Source organism: Carassius gibelio, chromosome A1, assembly GCF_023724105.1.
Source record: "Carassius gibelio isolate Cgi1373 ecotype wild population from Czech Republic chromosome A1, carGib1.2-hapl.c, whole genome shotgun sequence".
NCBI classification, from domain to species: domain Eukaryota; kingdom Metazoa; phylum Chordata; class Actinopteri; order Cypriniformes; family Cyprinidae; genus Carassius; species Carassius gibelio.
Window position 1 is genome coordinate 26,727,907 of NC_068371.1, and position 12,598 is coordinate 26,740,504.

At 39.4% G+C, this 12,598-nt stretch overlaps 2 protein-coding genes and 1 non-coding gene across 5 annotated transcripts; all 3 read left to right on the plus strand.

The window, feature by feature from the left end:
• The first annotated feature begins 1,031 nt into the window (after nucleotides 1–1,031).
• On the plus strand, nucleotides 1,032–5,101 carry LOC128016986 (docking protein 2). Of its 2 annotated transcripts, XM_052602019.1 has the most exons (6): nucleotides 1,050–1,188; nucleotides 1,549–1,665; nucleotides 1,887–2,186; nucleotides 2,581–2,653; nucleotides 2,890–3,062; nucleotides 4,043–5,101. In XM_052602019.1, exons 3-6 carry the CDS (start codon nucleotides 2,082–2,084, stop codon nucleotides 4,883–4,885), a joined length of 1,194 nt encoding a protein of 397 aa, XP_052457979.1. In that variant the 5' UTR covers nucleotides 1,050–1,188; nucleotides 1,549–1,665; nucleotides 1,887–2,081; the 3' UTR covers nucleotides 4,886–5,101. The 2 variants fall into 2 exon arrangements, with proteins under 2 accessions (XP_052457969.1, XP_052457979.1); XM_052602009.1 differs by lacking the exon at nucleotides 1,549–1,665 and having other exon boundaries at nucleotides 1,032–1,188.
• A 178-nt stretch (nucleotides 5,102–5,279) lies between these two features.
• On the plus strand, nucleotides 5,280–11,807 carry LOC128016972 (zinc finger and BTB domain-containing protein 49-like). Of its 2 annotated transcripts, none has more exons than XM_052601992.1 (8): nucleotides 5,280–5,876; nucleotides 5,982–6,076; nucleotides 6,236–6,335; nucleotides 6,443–6,546; nucleotides 8,193–8,298; nucleotides 8,539–8,618; nucleotides 8,762–8,855; nucleotides 9,047–11,807. In XM_052601992.1, the coding sequence occupies exons 1-8, from the start codon at nucleotides 5,591–5,593 to the stop codon at nucleotides 9,952–9,954; spliced, it is 1,773 nt and encodes a 590-aa protein (XP_052457952.1). In that variant the 5' UTR covers nucleotides 5,280–5,590; the 3' UTR covers nucleotides 9,955–11,807. The 2 variants fall into 2 exon arrangements, with proteins under 2 accessions (XP_052457952.1, XP_052457959.1); XM_052601999.1 differs by having other exon boundaries at nucleotides 5,281–5,876; nucleotides 8,196–8,298.
• trnak-cuu (transfer RNA lysine (anticodon CUU)) lies at nucleotides 11,388–11,460 on the plus strand. Its single transcript has one exon. It is a non-coding gene; the product is annotated as a tRNA-Lys (tRNA).
• Nucleotides 11,808–12,598: the final 791 nt, after the last annotated feature.

Sequence of the window (12,598 nt, forward strand, 5' to 3'; positions counted from 1 at the left end):
GGCAATATGATTAAAATTAGTGATGTAAAACTAAATCATATCTCGATTTTAATTAGGGTGTCCAGAAAGAGGACAGTATTAGATTTCCAAAAAGAGGACAGTGGGTGCATGTGGGGCGGAGACTGGGGTGTGGTTGGCTGGTGGTTGAAGTAGTGCCCAAAGTAGCGCAATAACCACATCCCAAATATCAAAATGTCATTTCCTAAAATAAATATTTTACAGTCTGTTATGCATATTGATCATAAACACAGCTAAAAAGTTTCCTTTCACAAAACTTAACATCTAGCACAGTTCTATCATAAGAAGAATGCAAAATGTTTCAATGCAAGCATTTTAGTCAAATGTAATTTATGCAACATTTCAAACTTTAAACCCATGGGGTAAAATCAAGAGAGAAAAACCCCTGCATCTAACAGGAGCTGCAGGAGTATGATCAGAGGATGAGAGGAGAGATGGGAGCACTTACTCTCTTCTTCTTACGTCCGTTGCTCCTTCCTGGAGCATAGGCCATCGACGACAGCTCTCTAGTGTTGTCTGTTCTGTGCTACCATCACCAACTGCCCTTTGTTGACACCAATTTCTGTGACCCACCAAATTATATGACCATAGTAGGTGCTGTATTGAGATAATCCAACCTACTTCTAAACTCAATCCTTATCCTAAACCTACCATCACTAATGTGCCTAATAAGGTCACAGAATTCAGTTTTTAGGTCCAAAAAGAAGACATGTCGGAAAAAGAGGACGTATGGCCACCCTATATTATGTCTGACTGTAGAGAGCTGGATAACATTTTTTTACATAGTTGGACATGAGATAGTTATTTGAGTGCCACTGGTATCCAGTTTGATTTTTATTTATTTATTGATAAGGTTGAACTGAGCAATAAATGTTGAGGAAATAAGAAAACCAAATTTATAATTCAGATATAAATCAAGTGGATATTCATTGCACTAAATCAAACAATGACTATCTTCTTTTTTTAGGAGGTGGAGTCTAAGTGTACACTTACACTAACTCGTGTTATAGGCTTGGTTATATGTGTTAACCATTAAGGGATGTCCCACATTGTGCTGTAAATGATCAACTTTTAAAGCACTTTTTCGAGCTGTCAGAGGTTGATCAAGCAGACATGGACAATCACGGGAAACATGGTGAAGTTTACCTACAACATCAGAAACATGGCAAGGTAAGACATCAGAACGTTGTCATTTATTTTCTGGTAAAACAGGCAGATGGTTTTGTGTTCATCAACCTCAATTCTAAAACTACAAAATGGTCATAGTATGTCTAAATAAAAAAAAGTTATATTTAAATAGTTTTGAGTTTAAAATGATGTTACACTTATTATTGATATTAAAGTTTGTAGCATTCAGAAACATTAGAAAATCAAAGTAGGGTAGTCTAAGCTAATATAGCTTACCATGCCCCTGTGTTTTGGCATGAACTCGTGCTACCTATGTGTACGTTTATTTTTGGTTTGAGAGTGATGGAACAGGTCTTACTTTACAAGCTGAAACATGGTGTGCACATCTCTGTCTTGCTTTAGAATTACCGTACAGCACATTCCATTGACAAAAACACACCCTTATGAAAGTGTACTACGTAGATTCAGGCCATGCCTTCACACACACAGTACATGTGAGGTAAATGAGGGATTGGCAGAGTGAGTAATTACATCCGTATCTCCAATGTGACATGCTTTTAAAGACCTTTTTAATGCTAATATTTAGCAATCCAGTGGTGTGTTCATTACCTGAAGCACTAATTCCATCTGATGGATCCATTAGTTTGACTAGATCTTATCAAATGTGATCAATCTAACTGTATTGCAGTAACAAGGAAAATAATAAATGTAGGTAATGATCATCTATTTGTTCTTAACAGAAGTGGAAGCGATATTGGTTGGCCCTTCATCCGGATAGTCGGCACGGCGTGGCACGGTTAGAGTTACTAGAAGCCATTAACGAACGGTCAACTGTGGTGGTCAGACGACAACCAGAGAGGAAAGTTGTACGTCTGGCCGACTGTGTGAGTGTCGTCGAGCTGCCTTCTCACGCAGCGGCTTGTCCAGGGGAAAACATGTCTGCTTTCTGTGTGGAGATGGAGGACAAGAGGCTTGTGTTTGCAGCAGAGAAGGAAAGGTGTGGAGAATGGGTGGACATAATATGTAACAATGCCTTTCAGGTGAGGGTTTGGATTTTTTGATATATTTTGATTTTCACACTATCATTCAAAAGTTTGGGGTCAGATTTTATTTTTTTGTTTTTTAAGAAAAAAACTTTTATTTAGCAAGGATGCACTATACAAAAGTGTCAACATAAGTAGAGCTATTTATGTCTCAGTACAGTTTTTATTGTATTTTTACAGTTTTTGCTAATTAAATAAATATGGCCTTGGTGAGCATAAAACAGACTTTCTCAGGGAACCCGAACAGTATATATGGAGGGTAAAAAAAGTTCAGGAATCTAATAAAATGAAAAATGCAGATCATTCCTGCCACATAACTGGTTAGGTAATGTACTGACGCCTTTACTCCACTCCCTGCTTGTATTTCTCAATGGTGTTCGTACTTTCACAGAAACACACTAAAAGTGTGTCACAGCCGATACCTCTTCTGGAGGACAATCAGATCTGCATGTCCAGAGAACAATGTGAGTACAAACAAAGGTCAGATGTATCATTCATGCTGTCATGTTCCTGAAAGGCCAGTCTACCTACTTCTACAGTATGTCATCGCTGCATATAGAATAGATTTTTTTAACAAGCCAGTAGACAACAGTAAACCACCTTTATTTAGCTCTGGTTTAAAACATAGACATATGGTATAACCTTTGACTTCTGAATCACAGCTTAAGTTTAATTTTGATCTCAATGTCTTTCATTTTAGTGTGCAATTTTAAAGTGGTTGTACTGCAGAGCGAGGCTTCACTTCGATGTGGCCTGAGAGGACAGTACTGGCTACAAGCTGGTGAGGACAGGCTTGTTCTTCAAGATCTGGAGACCAGGAGGACCGTCATGGAGTGGCCACATAAGCTTCTGCGCCGCTATGGCCGAGATAAGGTCAGAAGATAAATACTTCATGTACATAACCAGAAACAGAACATATTTATTTAAATAAAATACTATTAGATGTGATGCTGCTACTGCTGCTTTTTTTGGAAGACATTATAAGGTGACTCATATTTTTTATAAACAAAAAAATACAATTTTAAGAATAATAACCATAAATGCTTAATTACTTTTAAGCATTATAATTATACACTACCGGGCAGAAGCTTGGGGCCAGTGAGATGTTTAAGTTAAGACTTTAATTCCATTAAACTGATCAAAAGTAAACAGTAAAGGCATTTGCAATGTTATAAAAAATATATGTATTTTTTTTTTACAAAAAAATTAAGCTAAACTATTGTTTTCAACATTGATGATAATAAGAAGAAGAAATGGTTCTTGAGCACCAAATCAGCACATTAGAAAGATTTCTGAAGGATCATGTGAAGGATCAAGACAGGCATAATGACTGCTGAAAATTCAGCTTTGCCATCACAGGAATAAATTACATATTTAAATATATAAAAAACAGCTGTCATAAATTGTAATATTTCACAAAATGACAGTTTTACTGTATTTTTGATCAAATAAATGCAGCCTTTGTGACAAGAAAATACTTTGTAAATACTAAAAAAAAATGCTAAGTTGTTTCAACCTAATTTTGAAATATAATTAAGATTAACTCAACTTTTCTTAAAAAATGTTTTTTTAAATTTAACCCAATAGTCGGGTTAGTTTGAGATTGAACATTGAAGTTGGGGTTGAGAGTAAAACAACCCAGCATTTTTATGTGTGTGCACCAAGCCAAACTTTTGAATGCTATGTCTCTCAAAAAATAATTCAGAAAAAATGTACATTTAAAAAACTATTTAATAATAATAATATTACACATAATATGGTCAAACCACCCCCCCCCCCAATATAAGGTAATTAGTTAACATGTTAAATGAGTGCTTACAAATATTTTTGACACTGTCTCTGTTCTTCTCTAGATGCTGTTTTCTCTGGAAGCAGGCAGGCGCTGTGAATCAGGTCCCGGCACCTTTAACTTTGAGACCAGACAGAGCGACGAGATCTTTCGCCTCACTCAGTCAGCTATTCACCTACAGATGAGCCTTGCCGTTACCAGAGACAGCCACTCACCACATTATCCACATTTTCGTTCTCCTCGCTCACCCCTTCCAAGACGCCCTGATAGTTTTACTTTGCTTGATACGAAGGGCAGCAACAGCCCTCAGCCTTCAGACACAAAACTGCCCTTGAACCTTAATCCAGCAGATGCTCTTGACCCAAACAGATTTTCTGTACATACAAAACCAGCAAGTCCTATAGGCTTAACTGAAGATGTGTATGCAAACCCTACAGATTCCATTAGCTCCTTAAAAAGCACACAGTCAGATCCTGGTGGCTGTAATAGCTCGATTGAGCCAGTTTATTCAAACCCTGATGTGTATTCTGATCCTGCAGATGCCATCCGCCTGAAACCTAACAGTTGTGTCCATGCCAACCCTACGGACACGATATACAGCCGGCCTGACAAGACAACGCCTAACAATGACCAGCAGCAAGACCCAGTGTATGAGTACTCTGAGGTGTATGACCATGTCAAACCAAACACAAGTAATAGACTTGACCAGACTGAGGGGCCTATTTATGGCGTACCTGAGGTTGTACAGTCAGCTCAAAACAATAACTCTCAGAGCAAAATGTCTTGTGATGAGAACCAACCCATCTACAGCAAAGTTAACAAACCACCCAAAACCCCTCAGTCTCTCCAAGAAAAGAAGCTAAGCTTAACACCCGAGGTTGTCTCTGAGGACCATGGAATGATTTGATTTAAACATGTAATATAATATAATAACAAGTAACTCTTAATATTTAATACGCTACTTGAATGCACCCCAATAATTTCATTATTTAATAATCCATTGTACAAAATGTTGTGGGATTATATGATGACTTGGTATAAACTTTACAAGCCCATAAAAACTTGCATGTACTGTTTGTATATTTTCTTGTTGTACCAAAGCAGAATTAAATGTTTATTTTAAGAGATGAGTGCATCTTTCAAAGAATGGGTTCAGTGGCTGAAATCTGAGCAAAAGGTCAGATCATTTTAAAAACAATTCAGGTATCCAGTAAAAAAAAAAAAAAAAAAAAAAAAAAAAAAGAATTTAAATAATATGGGTTTATAAATGAGAGACTATTTTCATTTTGGGGTGAACCTTTAGAAAAGCCAAAAACAAGCGGTTAAGCCGAAATTAATCAAACTATAGGTTACTGACGAAGTGGCCAAGACATGAATCATAGTTTTATTCATTCAGTAAATTTACAGTGCGCTGTAATCTAGTCTTTATGGTTTTTACGTCACTACTACTGACCGGAAGTGCTGAGCGATGTCAAACCCGAGTGAATGATTGTTATTCCCACGATGTTTTGAAGACGTGTCTTTACATTTCTCAATTCAGTACCATTTTCACCCAGCTCCAAAATCATTGAACGCCCAGTGAAACGTGCTGAAGGACGCTCAAACCTTCACCATGTCCAGTCGCATCGCTTTCCAGACTCAGCTCGCTTCCATCATGGAGGTGCTGGCGAACGCAGCGGTGGCTGAGATATGTAAACTCGTAGACGACGACTACGCGGTCATAAACTTACAGATGACTCAATGTCAGCGTGAAAACAAAGCGCTGAAGAGGAAACTTCACGTACTGGAGCTTAAGATGGCCCGGGGGTTCGCAGAGAGGAGGATTTATTCACTGAATCGCACCAACAGGGTTCAAGTGAGCGCCGCTTTGTCAGACAAATACAGGAACCAAACTAACGGTATGTCTCTTCTACCGCCACTGTCTCTGACACAACAAATAAATGATAAAGCCTGTGGTTAAAGTGCCGTGTTTTCTGTTGTTTCTCCGGTTTTCATCCACCCAGACGTCCTGTATGGAGCTCAGTTTAACTCGGGACTGTGGAGAGGTGAAGGGACAGATTCAGCTGCTCAGCCAGCTGTCAATGAAAGTAACAGTTTGGTAAGCTGTTAACTTATACCTACAGATCTAACGATAGTTTAAAAGACAGATAGATTAACAAAATAAATAAAATATGAAGATATATTGACAGATTATTTTTTTTTTAACATAAATATGTTTAGTTTAAAGAGATTTATGAAATATTTCCTTTCATGAAAGACAGGAGATGCAGTATTATCAGAAGCAGACACAGTGCTGATCAAGGATGAGATGTTTGAGGAGGACCATACGCAGCAGACACTGTTCATCAGAGATGATGGTGAGTGGATAGAAGAATACAAGAGACTTGGTATAAAATCAACAGAGGTTAGGTTTCTAACAATACCCGTTTTAAAACTGGTCTTGACACTGTTTCTCTGCTTTTAGGAGCGAAAGAGACACCATCACAGACTGGAGAGGCAGGTTTTGGTGATGTTCAGATGGTGAGAGATGATGATCAGGTGTCTGGGATGCAGCAGCCGTCTTTGGAGGTCAGTGGATCTGACACTGCGCTTAAATCTGAGCCAGAGTTTGAGAGTATAAAGGGGATATCCCAAGAGCCCATAGAATCACGTGCTGCAGGAAAGTTTGATTTGAATGGAAAATCCAGTCCTATGAGGGATTTTTTAATGCAAGGGAGTGACAAAACAGACTCGTGGCTACAATCTTGCACATACATGAACAATGCAAGGCTGGCTGAGAGCCATTGCACAGACACTTTGTGCCGTTCAGAGGTCATAGAGGTCGACTCTGCAGAGGAGGGGGAAGAGATTTCTGAGTGGGCTAGCAAAGTAGCACAAGGGAAAAGCCAGGCTCCACGTGTTTTTACCCAATTCACAAGGGAGGAATATCAGGATAGCAGGATCCTCTTGCCTTCCTCCAATCCGCCTCTGGTGACGAATGACTTTGCAGCAGTGCCATCAACATCTTCAAAAATACAGGGCACGGACAGCCACCGCAATGTCAGAGATGTCTTGTTTAACCAACAAAGAGTTGCTCAGACTAGAAATGACAAAGTTCCTCGTGAAAAACTTTTTGCCTGCACATATTGTGGCAAAGTCTTCAACCGGCCCAAAAAGGTGGTGATCCACCAGCGGATTCACACGGGTGAGAGGCCGTTCAAGTGTAACACCTGCGGGAAGTTCTTTGCAGAGGCGGGAAACCTGAAAAAACACCAGAAAGTCCACACGGGAGAACGACCGTATAGTTGTTCCCAGTGTGGACAGACGTTCATCCGGATACGAAACCTCAAAAACCACCAACAGAAGTACCATTCTGAGATCTTAACTGCAGAAGAACTGCTTTCTCTGGGAGTCAAATGTAAAAAATGATCACCAGATTGCTGCTTGTGTGTGTGTGTTATAGCACCATCATATCTCTTCTGTATAAGACTTTCATTTCAATCATAAACATGATTTACACAGTTTTTTTTTTTTTGTAAGTCGAAGTGTGTTTTTATATAATTGGCAAATTCATAGTAAAGCTCTGTCCTCTGGTGTACTGTACAAAAAAAAAAAAGAAACAACTTAGTCGAAATACAGTTTTTGGTATAATAAGTGTTCAGCATGTTTTAATAAATATTTCTGCACTCATTTTGTGGTTGTCTTCTGAAGAACATTGGTCTAAATATAAGAAGAATGACTCTGAAGGCAGGAAGTTGGAGGAAGTAAAACCTTATGAAATCATCAGGTGGTCACTGATTTTGTAACCACAAGTGTAAAATGTACTTCCCAATATCAGGACAGTCAGTGCAATAACATAACTTCTGGTTTTCCATATGAAACAACTAGGACATGATTAATAAAATGTGATGTATGATCAGATCCACATGCCTGACTAAAAGAAAATGCAACCATTGTTAAATACTAATAAATCATACTCTGGTTGTTCAGCAGAGGCATAAACACTTACCCCCTTTTTAAAGAATGAAACGTCCACAGCGAGCTGTTTGTAGTCAGACTTCAGTTATTAGGATCCTTATAACACCCTTTCAATCCACTGAACGCAGTTCATCATAAACAAGAAATTACTAGTTAATTTGCACACGGAAAGCTTCATACATTTCAGTGAATTACCTTGATGTTTCTGTGCCAGCCAGGGCCATGTTGTAACACAAAACCTTGTTTCATGTGTTCAGCAGCAAAGACAGGTGGAAGTCGGAGAAGCAGAAACAATAGTGATAAAGGAGGATCTGAACGACCAGTGGGAAAGAAGTCAGGCACAAACTGTAATTGTGCAAGATGGTGAGTAGAGGGTGGATGAGTCCTCTATTTGATGCTTAAGTCAGTGGGAGACTTAAATGTTTTTTTATAATAAGAATAGATGGATAAATTTCATTAAAGGGAGAGTTCACCCCAAAATAAAATCATTAAAGGGAGAGTTCACCCCAAAATAAAAATTGTGTCATAAGCAGCTATCATATTTACATACTTCTGCCTGGAATATAGTATCTGATAAAATGAACATTCGTTCTCTTTCCTCAGCGGAGTCAAACACAGACTTTTGTAGCAGAAGACTTTCTACCTCACCAGCCACAAGCACAGATGCACCTGGTACAGAGGAGGTTTGTTGATTTACTGCTCTCTTAAGATGCAAAAAACTAGGACAGAGCTAAATAGTGGCAACAGGAAAGTGTTACGCTACAGCTGCAAAGTTAAAAGTAAGCCACTTTAGGATCCAAGAAAAAAATAATAATTTAATTTCCAGCCCATAGAGGTGGAATTGTCCCATTCGAGTGAAAATGGACAGGAAAGGAGCCAGAGAACCAACATTTCTCCATCCACCGGCCTGCATGTACAGGGTGAGTAGATGAAAAGAATAAACGGATGATGGTTTAACCTTTCAATGCATATATACACTGCAGATGTATGTATATGCACACTATAAAAACATTTTTTTACTAAACAGATTTGAATGTCATCTTAAATTTAGAACTAAGAGTATTTGCAGTTTAAAATGGGTCTGACAGTATCTGAACATGTTTACGTCCAGGTACTGTTGAGTCCAGTCCAAGTAGGCCTCAACAGCACCAGTACCACAGGTTTGCTGTTCGACCTAGCAGGGGTCTAACAACAGGAGAAACCGCAGCTCTCACAGGCTCAGGACACTTACACAAGGGAACGGTGAAAAGCAGAACTCCACCCACGAACCAGACTCTGCTGAGCAGAGAAAAGACAGCCACTGAAATCTCAGGAACGGACTGCTTGCTGTATGACAGACCCACAGAACCTAAAACCAGCATCATGCACTGGCCCACACATCCATCCTGCTCATATACAGATTCAGACCAGGATCAAGACTGTATGCTGGTTCAGTCAGAGACTGTGTCATCTATTAGAAGCACCAAAGGTGGACAGGATGGAGCATCATCTACTCGAACACATGCTGTAAGAAATGCAGGAGCAGCAGAGAGGCCTTTAAGAGAAGAGGAAAGGTGGTCTCAAGCTGCCATTTTGAGGCAAAGCCAAACTGAAGCCTCAGGTCAAATCAGTAGACCCGAAGTGATTCAGACGGAGACTGCAAGAAGAACAAACCCTTCATATTTCACTGTGATTCCCCAAATGATGTCTAACTTACCTCAGCCTGGGGCTTCTCATACCAGGCTGCAACTCCCGAATCACATGGAGAAAGGTAGACGGAAAAGCTACGTTTGTAAGTATTGTGGAAAGGCGTTCCCTGGGTTGTCCAACGTTGTGGCCCACCAGCGAGTGCATACAGGAGAGAGGCCCTTCAGGTGTGATACGTGTGGGAAGCTTTTCACAGAGGCAGGCAACCTCAAGAAACACCAAAGAGTTCACACAGGAGAGAAACCCTTCATGTGTCCCCGCTGTGGGAAACGATTCGCCTGGATCTGTAACCTCAAGACCCACCAGCAGTCGGCCTCCTGCGGAGGAGTCTGATATAACACGTCTGGTGACAATGCAGGGCTTCCAACTCATGCCTCTTATGAACCCAGCAGTCCTCTGAATGTCAAAGCAATAATTATAGTATTCATGGAATAATTTACACATGGATTGAAAGGGGCATACGAAATAAAAATGGATACATTTATAGGAATATTAAGGTCGGTAGATTAGCATCGGTTAAAGCAATTTGTCTTCGGTGTTTTAAAGGGGGGGGGGGGGTGAAATGCTCGTTTTCACTCAATATCCTGTTAATCTTGAGTACCTATAGAGTAGTACTGCATCCTTCATAACTCCAAAAAGTCTTTAGTTTTATTATATTCATAAGGGAAATATAGTCTGTACCGATTTTTCCCGGAAAAACAGGACTGGCTGGAGGCGTGACGTGTGGGCGGTGTTAACTCACTAGCGCGAGTAAGCTTTTGCGTTGAGAGCGTTTGGAAGCTGTGACAGCTGTGAAGGCTGAAACTGAACGAGAGCAGCAGCAGCAACGACTCGCTCCGAGCGGGGCTCGAACCCGGGTCTCCGATGGGAGGCGGATGCACTAACAAGGAGGCAGAGATATTTTAAGCAGTTTTACTCACCGCATGCGGTTCCAACACACGATCGTGACCCTTTTTCGTTGGGACTGCATTATCCTTAGGAAATAAACGATGTGCAAATCCGGCGTCAAACTGGGCCTTGTTTGTAAAACAAGCATTTTCGAAATGCAGGGAACAAACAAAAACACTTGCACAACTCCATTGGTGCTCTGTAAAAATAAACTCCATCCACTGGTCCCTTAATGTTTTTTTTTTTTTGGTAATCTGTGCAGGGTTGTCTTGCCCTGGCAACCAAAAACACACTCCTTTTGTGACATTTCGCGAAGCTCTTGCTCTAATCAGTGAATGCCTGTGCTCTCTCAGTGCTCTGCTATACGGGAGCGCGCTCTTCCGGCAGAAGTGCCCTTATAAGGAAATTCCGCTCCATCTAACGTCACACAGAGCCATACTTGAAAAAAACTTTCGAAACTTGTGACAAACCGGAAGGAGTATTTTTGGAACAAAAATACTCCTTCAAACGTACAACTTAATTTTTGAAACTTTGTCAATGTTTAGCATGGGAATCCAACTCTTTAACAGTGTAAAAAACTCAGTATGCATGAAATAGCATTTCACCCCCCCCCCCTTTAATGTTGACTGTCCATGAATTTTAATATTAAAAGTGAGCAGCAGGTGGTGCCAGAGCACAAAAAAATGGAGCTTCCTTTTGTATTACCCTACGGTATAAACGGGTTTTGCCATACAAAAAGTCTGCCGGTTTTAAGTACTTATTGTAATTAAAGGTATTTAAACTTGAAGAAATATGTTTGTACGTTAATAATACGTTGTTTATCATGTCACAAAACATTGTTTCTTTGGAATGTTGTGGCTACTCAACTCTTCACAGCAGCCCGGCTAGCTCAGTCGGTAGAGCATGAGACTCTTAATCTCAGGGTCGTGGGTTCGAGCCCCACGTTGGGCGCAAATATTTTGTAGTGTCTTAGTTTGTTGTTTTCCAGAGAATAGTTATGCCATCATAATCTGAACTCCAAACAGTGATCTTATATTTTTTCAACACCTTGCATATCCAGTATTTCCATATATATATATATGTGGACAGTTGAAATTCGTTTTTAAATATTGTAGATGTCTGCAAGATTAGAGTGCTGTAAAGATCTTTTGAAACCGATATGATTCATTTTTTAATCTAAAAGTTTAGTTTAAATCGTAAATTGTAGAATCTGAGAATTAAAAATGGAGTTATTTCTTCCAAAAACTAAATGTAATACTTGAAATAATAATAATAAAACACAAGCGAGAAATTAAATACATAGCAGAGGATGGTTTCGATCCATCGACCTCTGGGTTATGGGCCCAGCACGCTTCCGCTGCGCCACTCTGCTGTTGCCCGTTAGATATTTGTTTTATTTTAAAAATGGTTTCTTTATATATACCACACAAGACTTGTCCATACGATTCTCCAGACGATATTCAATGATATTCTGAATTATACCTGTGTATCTATGGTGAAAAAATTATACTAAAACACTATTTAGAACTTTCAATACGACTGAATGTGTCGAATGAGTTTGTTGGACTGGTAAAAAAAAATATTTCGTTCCCTGACCGGGAATCGAACCCGGGCCGCGGCGGTGAGAGCGCCGAATCCTAACCACTAGACCACCAGGGACTACTCCGTTTGAAAACATGACAAAACAGTTTAAACATTCTTATTTAGATGCAAGTATAAAAATGTCGTAAAGGTAAAAATAAATAAATACAAAAAAATAGTATTCAGCTGTTAGATATTTGAGCTAATAAGATATCAGCACAATAACACACTCCGAAAAATATTGTCTAATCGTCTTGTTTTCGATAAAATCCCATAAATCCCAGAGATATACATTTTTGTCAATATTGCAAACCCTTTTTTTATTTTTTTTATTTTGATGTGCCACCCCAAGATTTACTGTGGCATCATCTGGCCACCTGGGGGTGCCACTGATTTTAATGCAAATGAAATGACCTGTTGATAATGATATTTTGACACGTATAAAATATGCAGATGACATGGCCTTGGTAGAATGTGTAAAGAATATTCAATCATTATACTTACCTCA

What these genes read in the sequence shown, in the direction of transcription:
- LOC128016986 (XM_052602009.1), top strand. Translation starts at nt 1,132, where the DNA reads ATGGACAATCACGGGAAACATGGTGAAGTTTACCTACAACATCAGAAA. An exon ending in TATGTAACAATGCCTTTCAG is followed by an intron (nt 2,187 to 2,580) that starts GTGAGGGTTTGG and finishes GTACTTTCACAG; the next exon opens with AAACACACTAAAAGTGTGTC. An exon ending in CTGCATGTCCAGAGAACAAT is followed by an intron (nt 2,654 to 2,889) that starts GTGAGTACAAAC and finishes CTTTCATTTTAG; the next exon opens with TGTGCAATTTTAAAGTGGTT.
- LOC128016972 (XM_052601992.1), top strand. Translation starts at nt 5,591, where the DNA reads ATGTCCAGTCGCATCGCTTTCCAGACTCAGCTCGCTTCCATCATGGAG. An exon ending in ATACAGGAACCAAACTAACG is followed by an intron (nt 5,877 to 5,981) that starts GTATGTCTCTTC and finishes TCATCCACCCAG; the next exon opens with ACGTCCTGTATGGAGCTCAG. An exon ending in AACTGTAATTGTGCAAGATG is followed by an intron (nt 8,299 to 8,538) that starts GTGAGTAGAGGG and finishes CTCTTTCCTCAG; the next exon opens with CGGAGTCAAACACAGACTTT.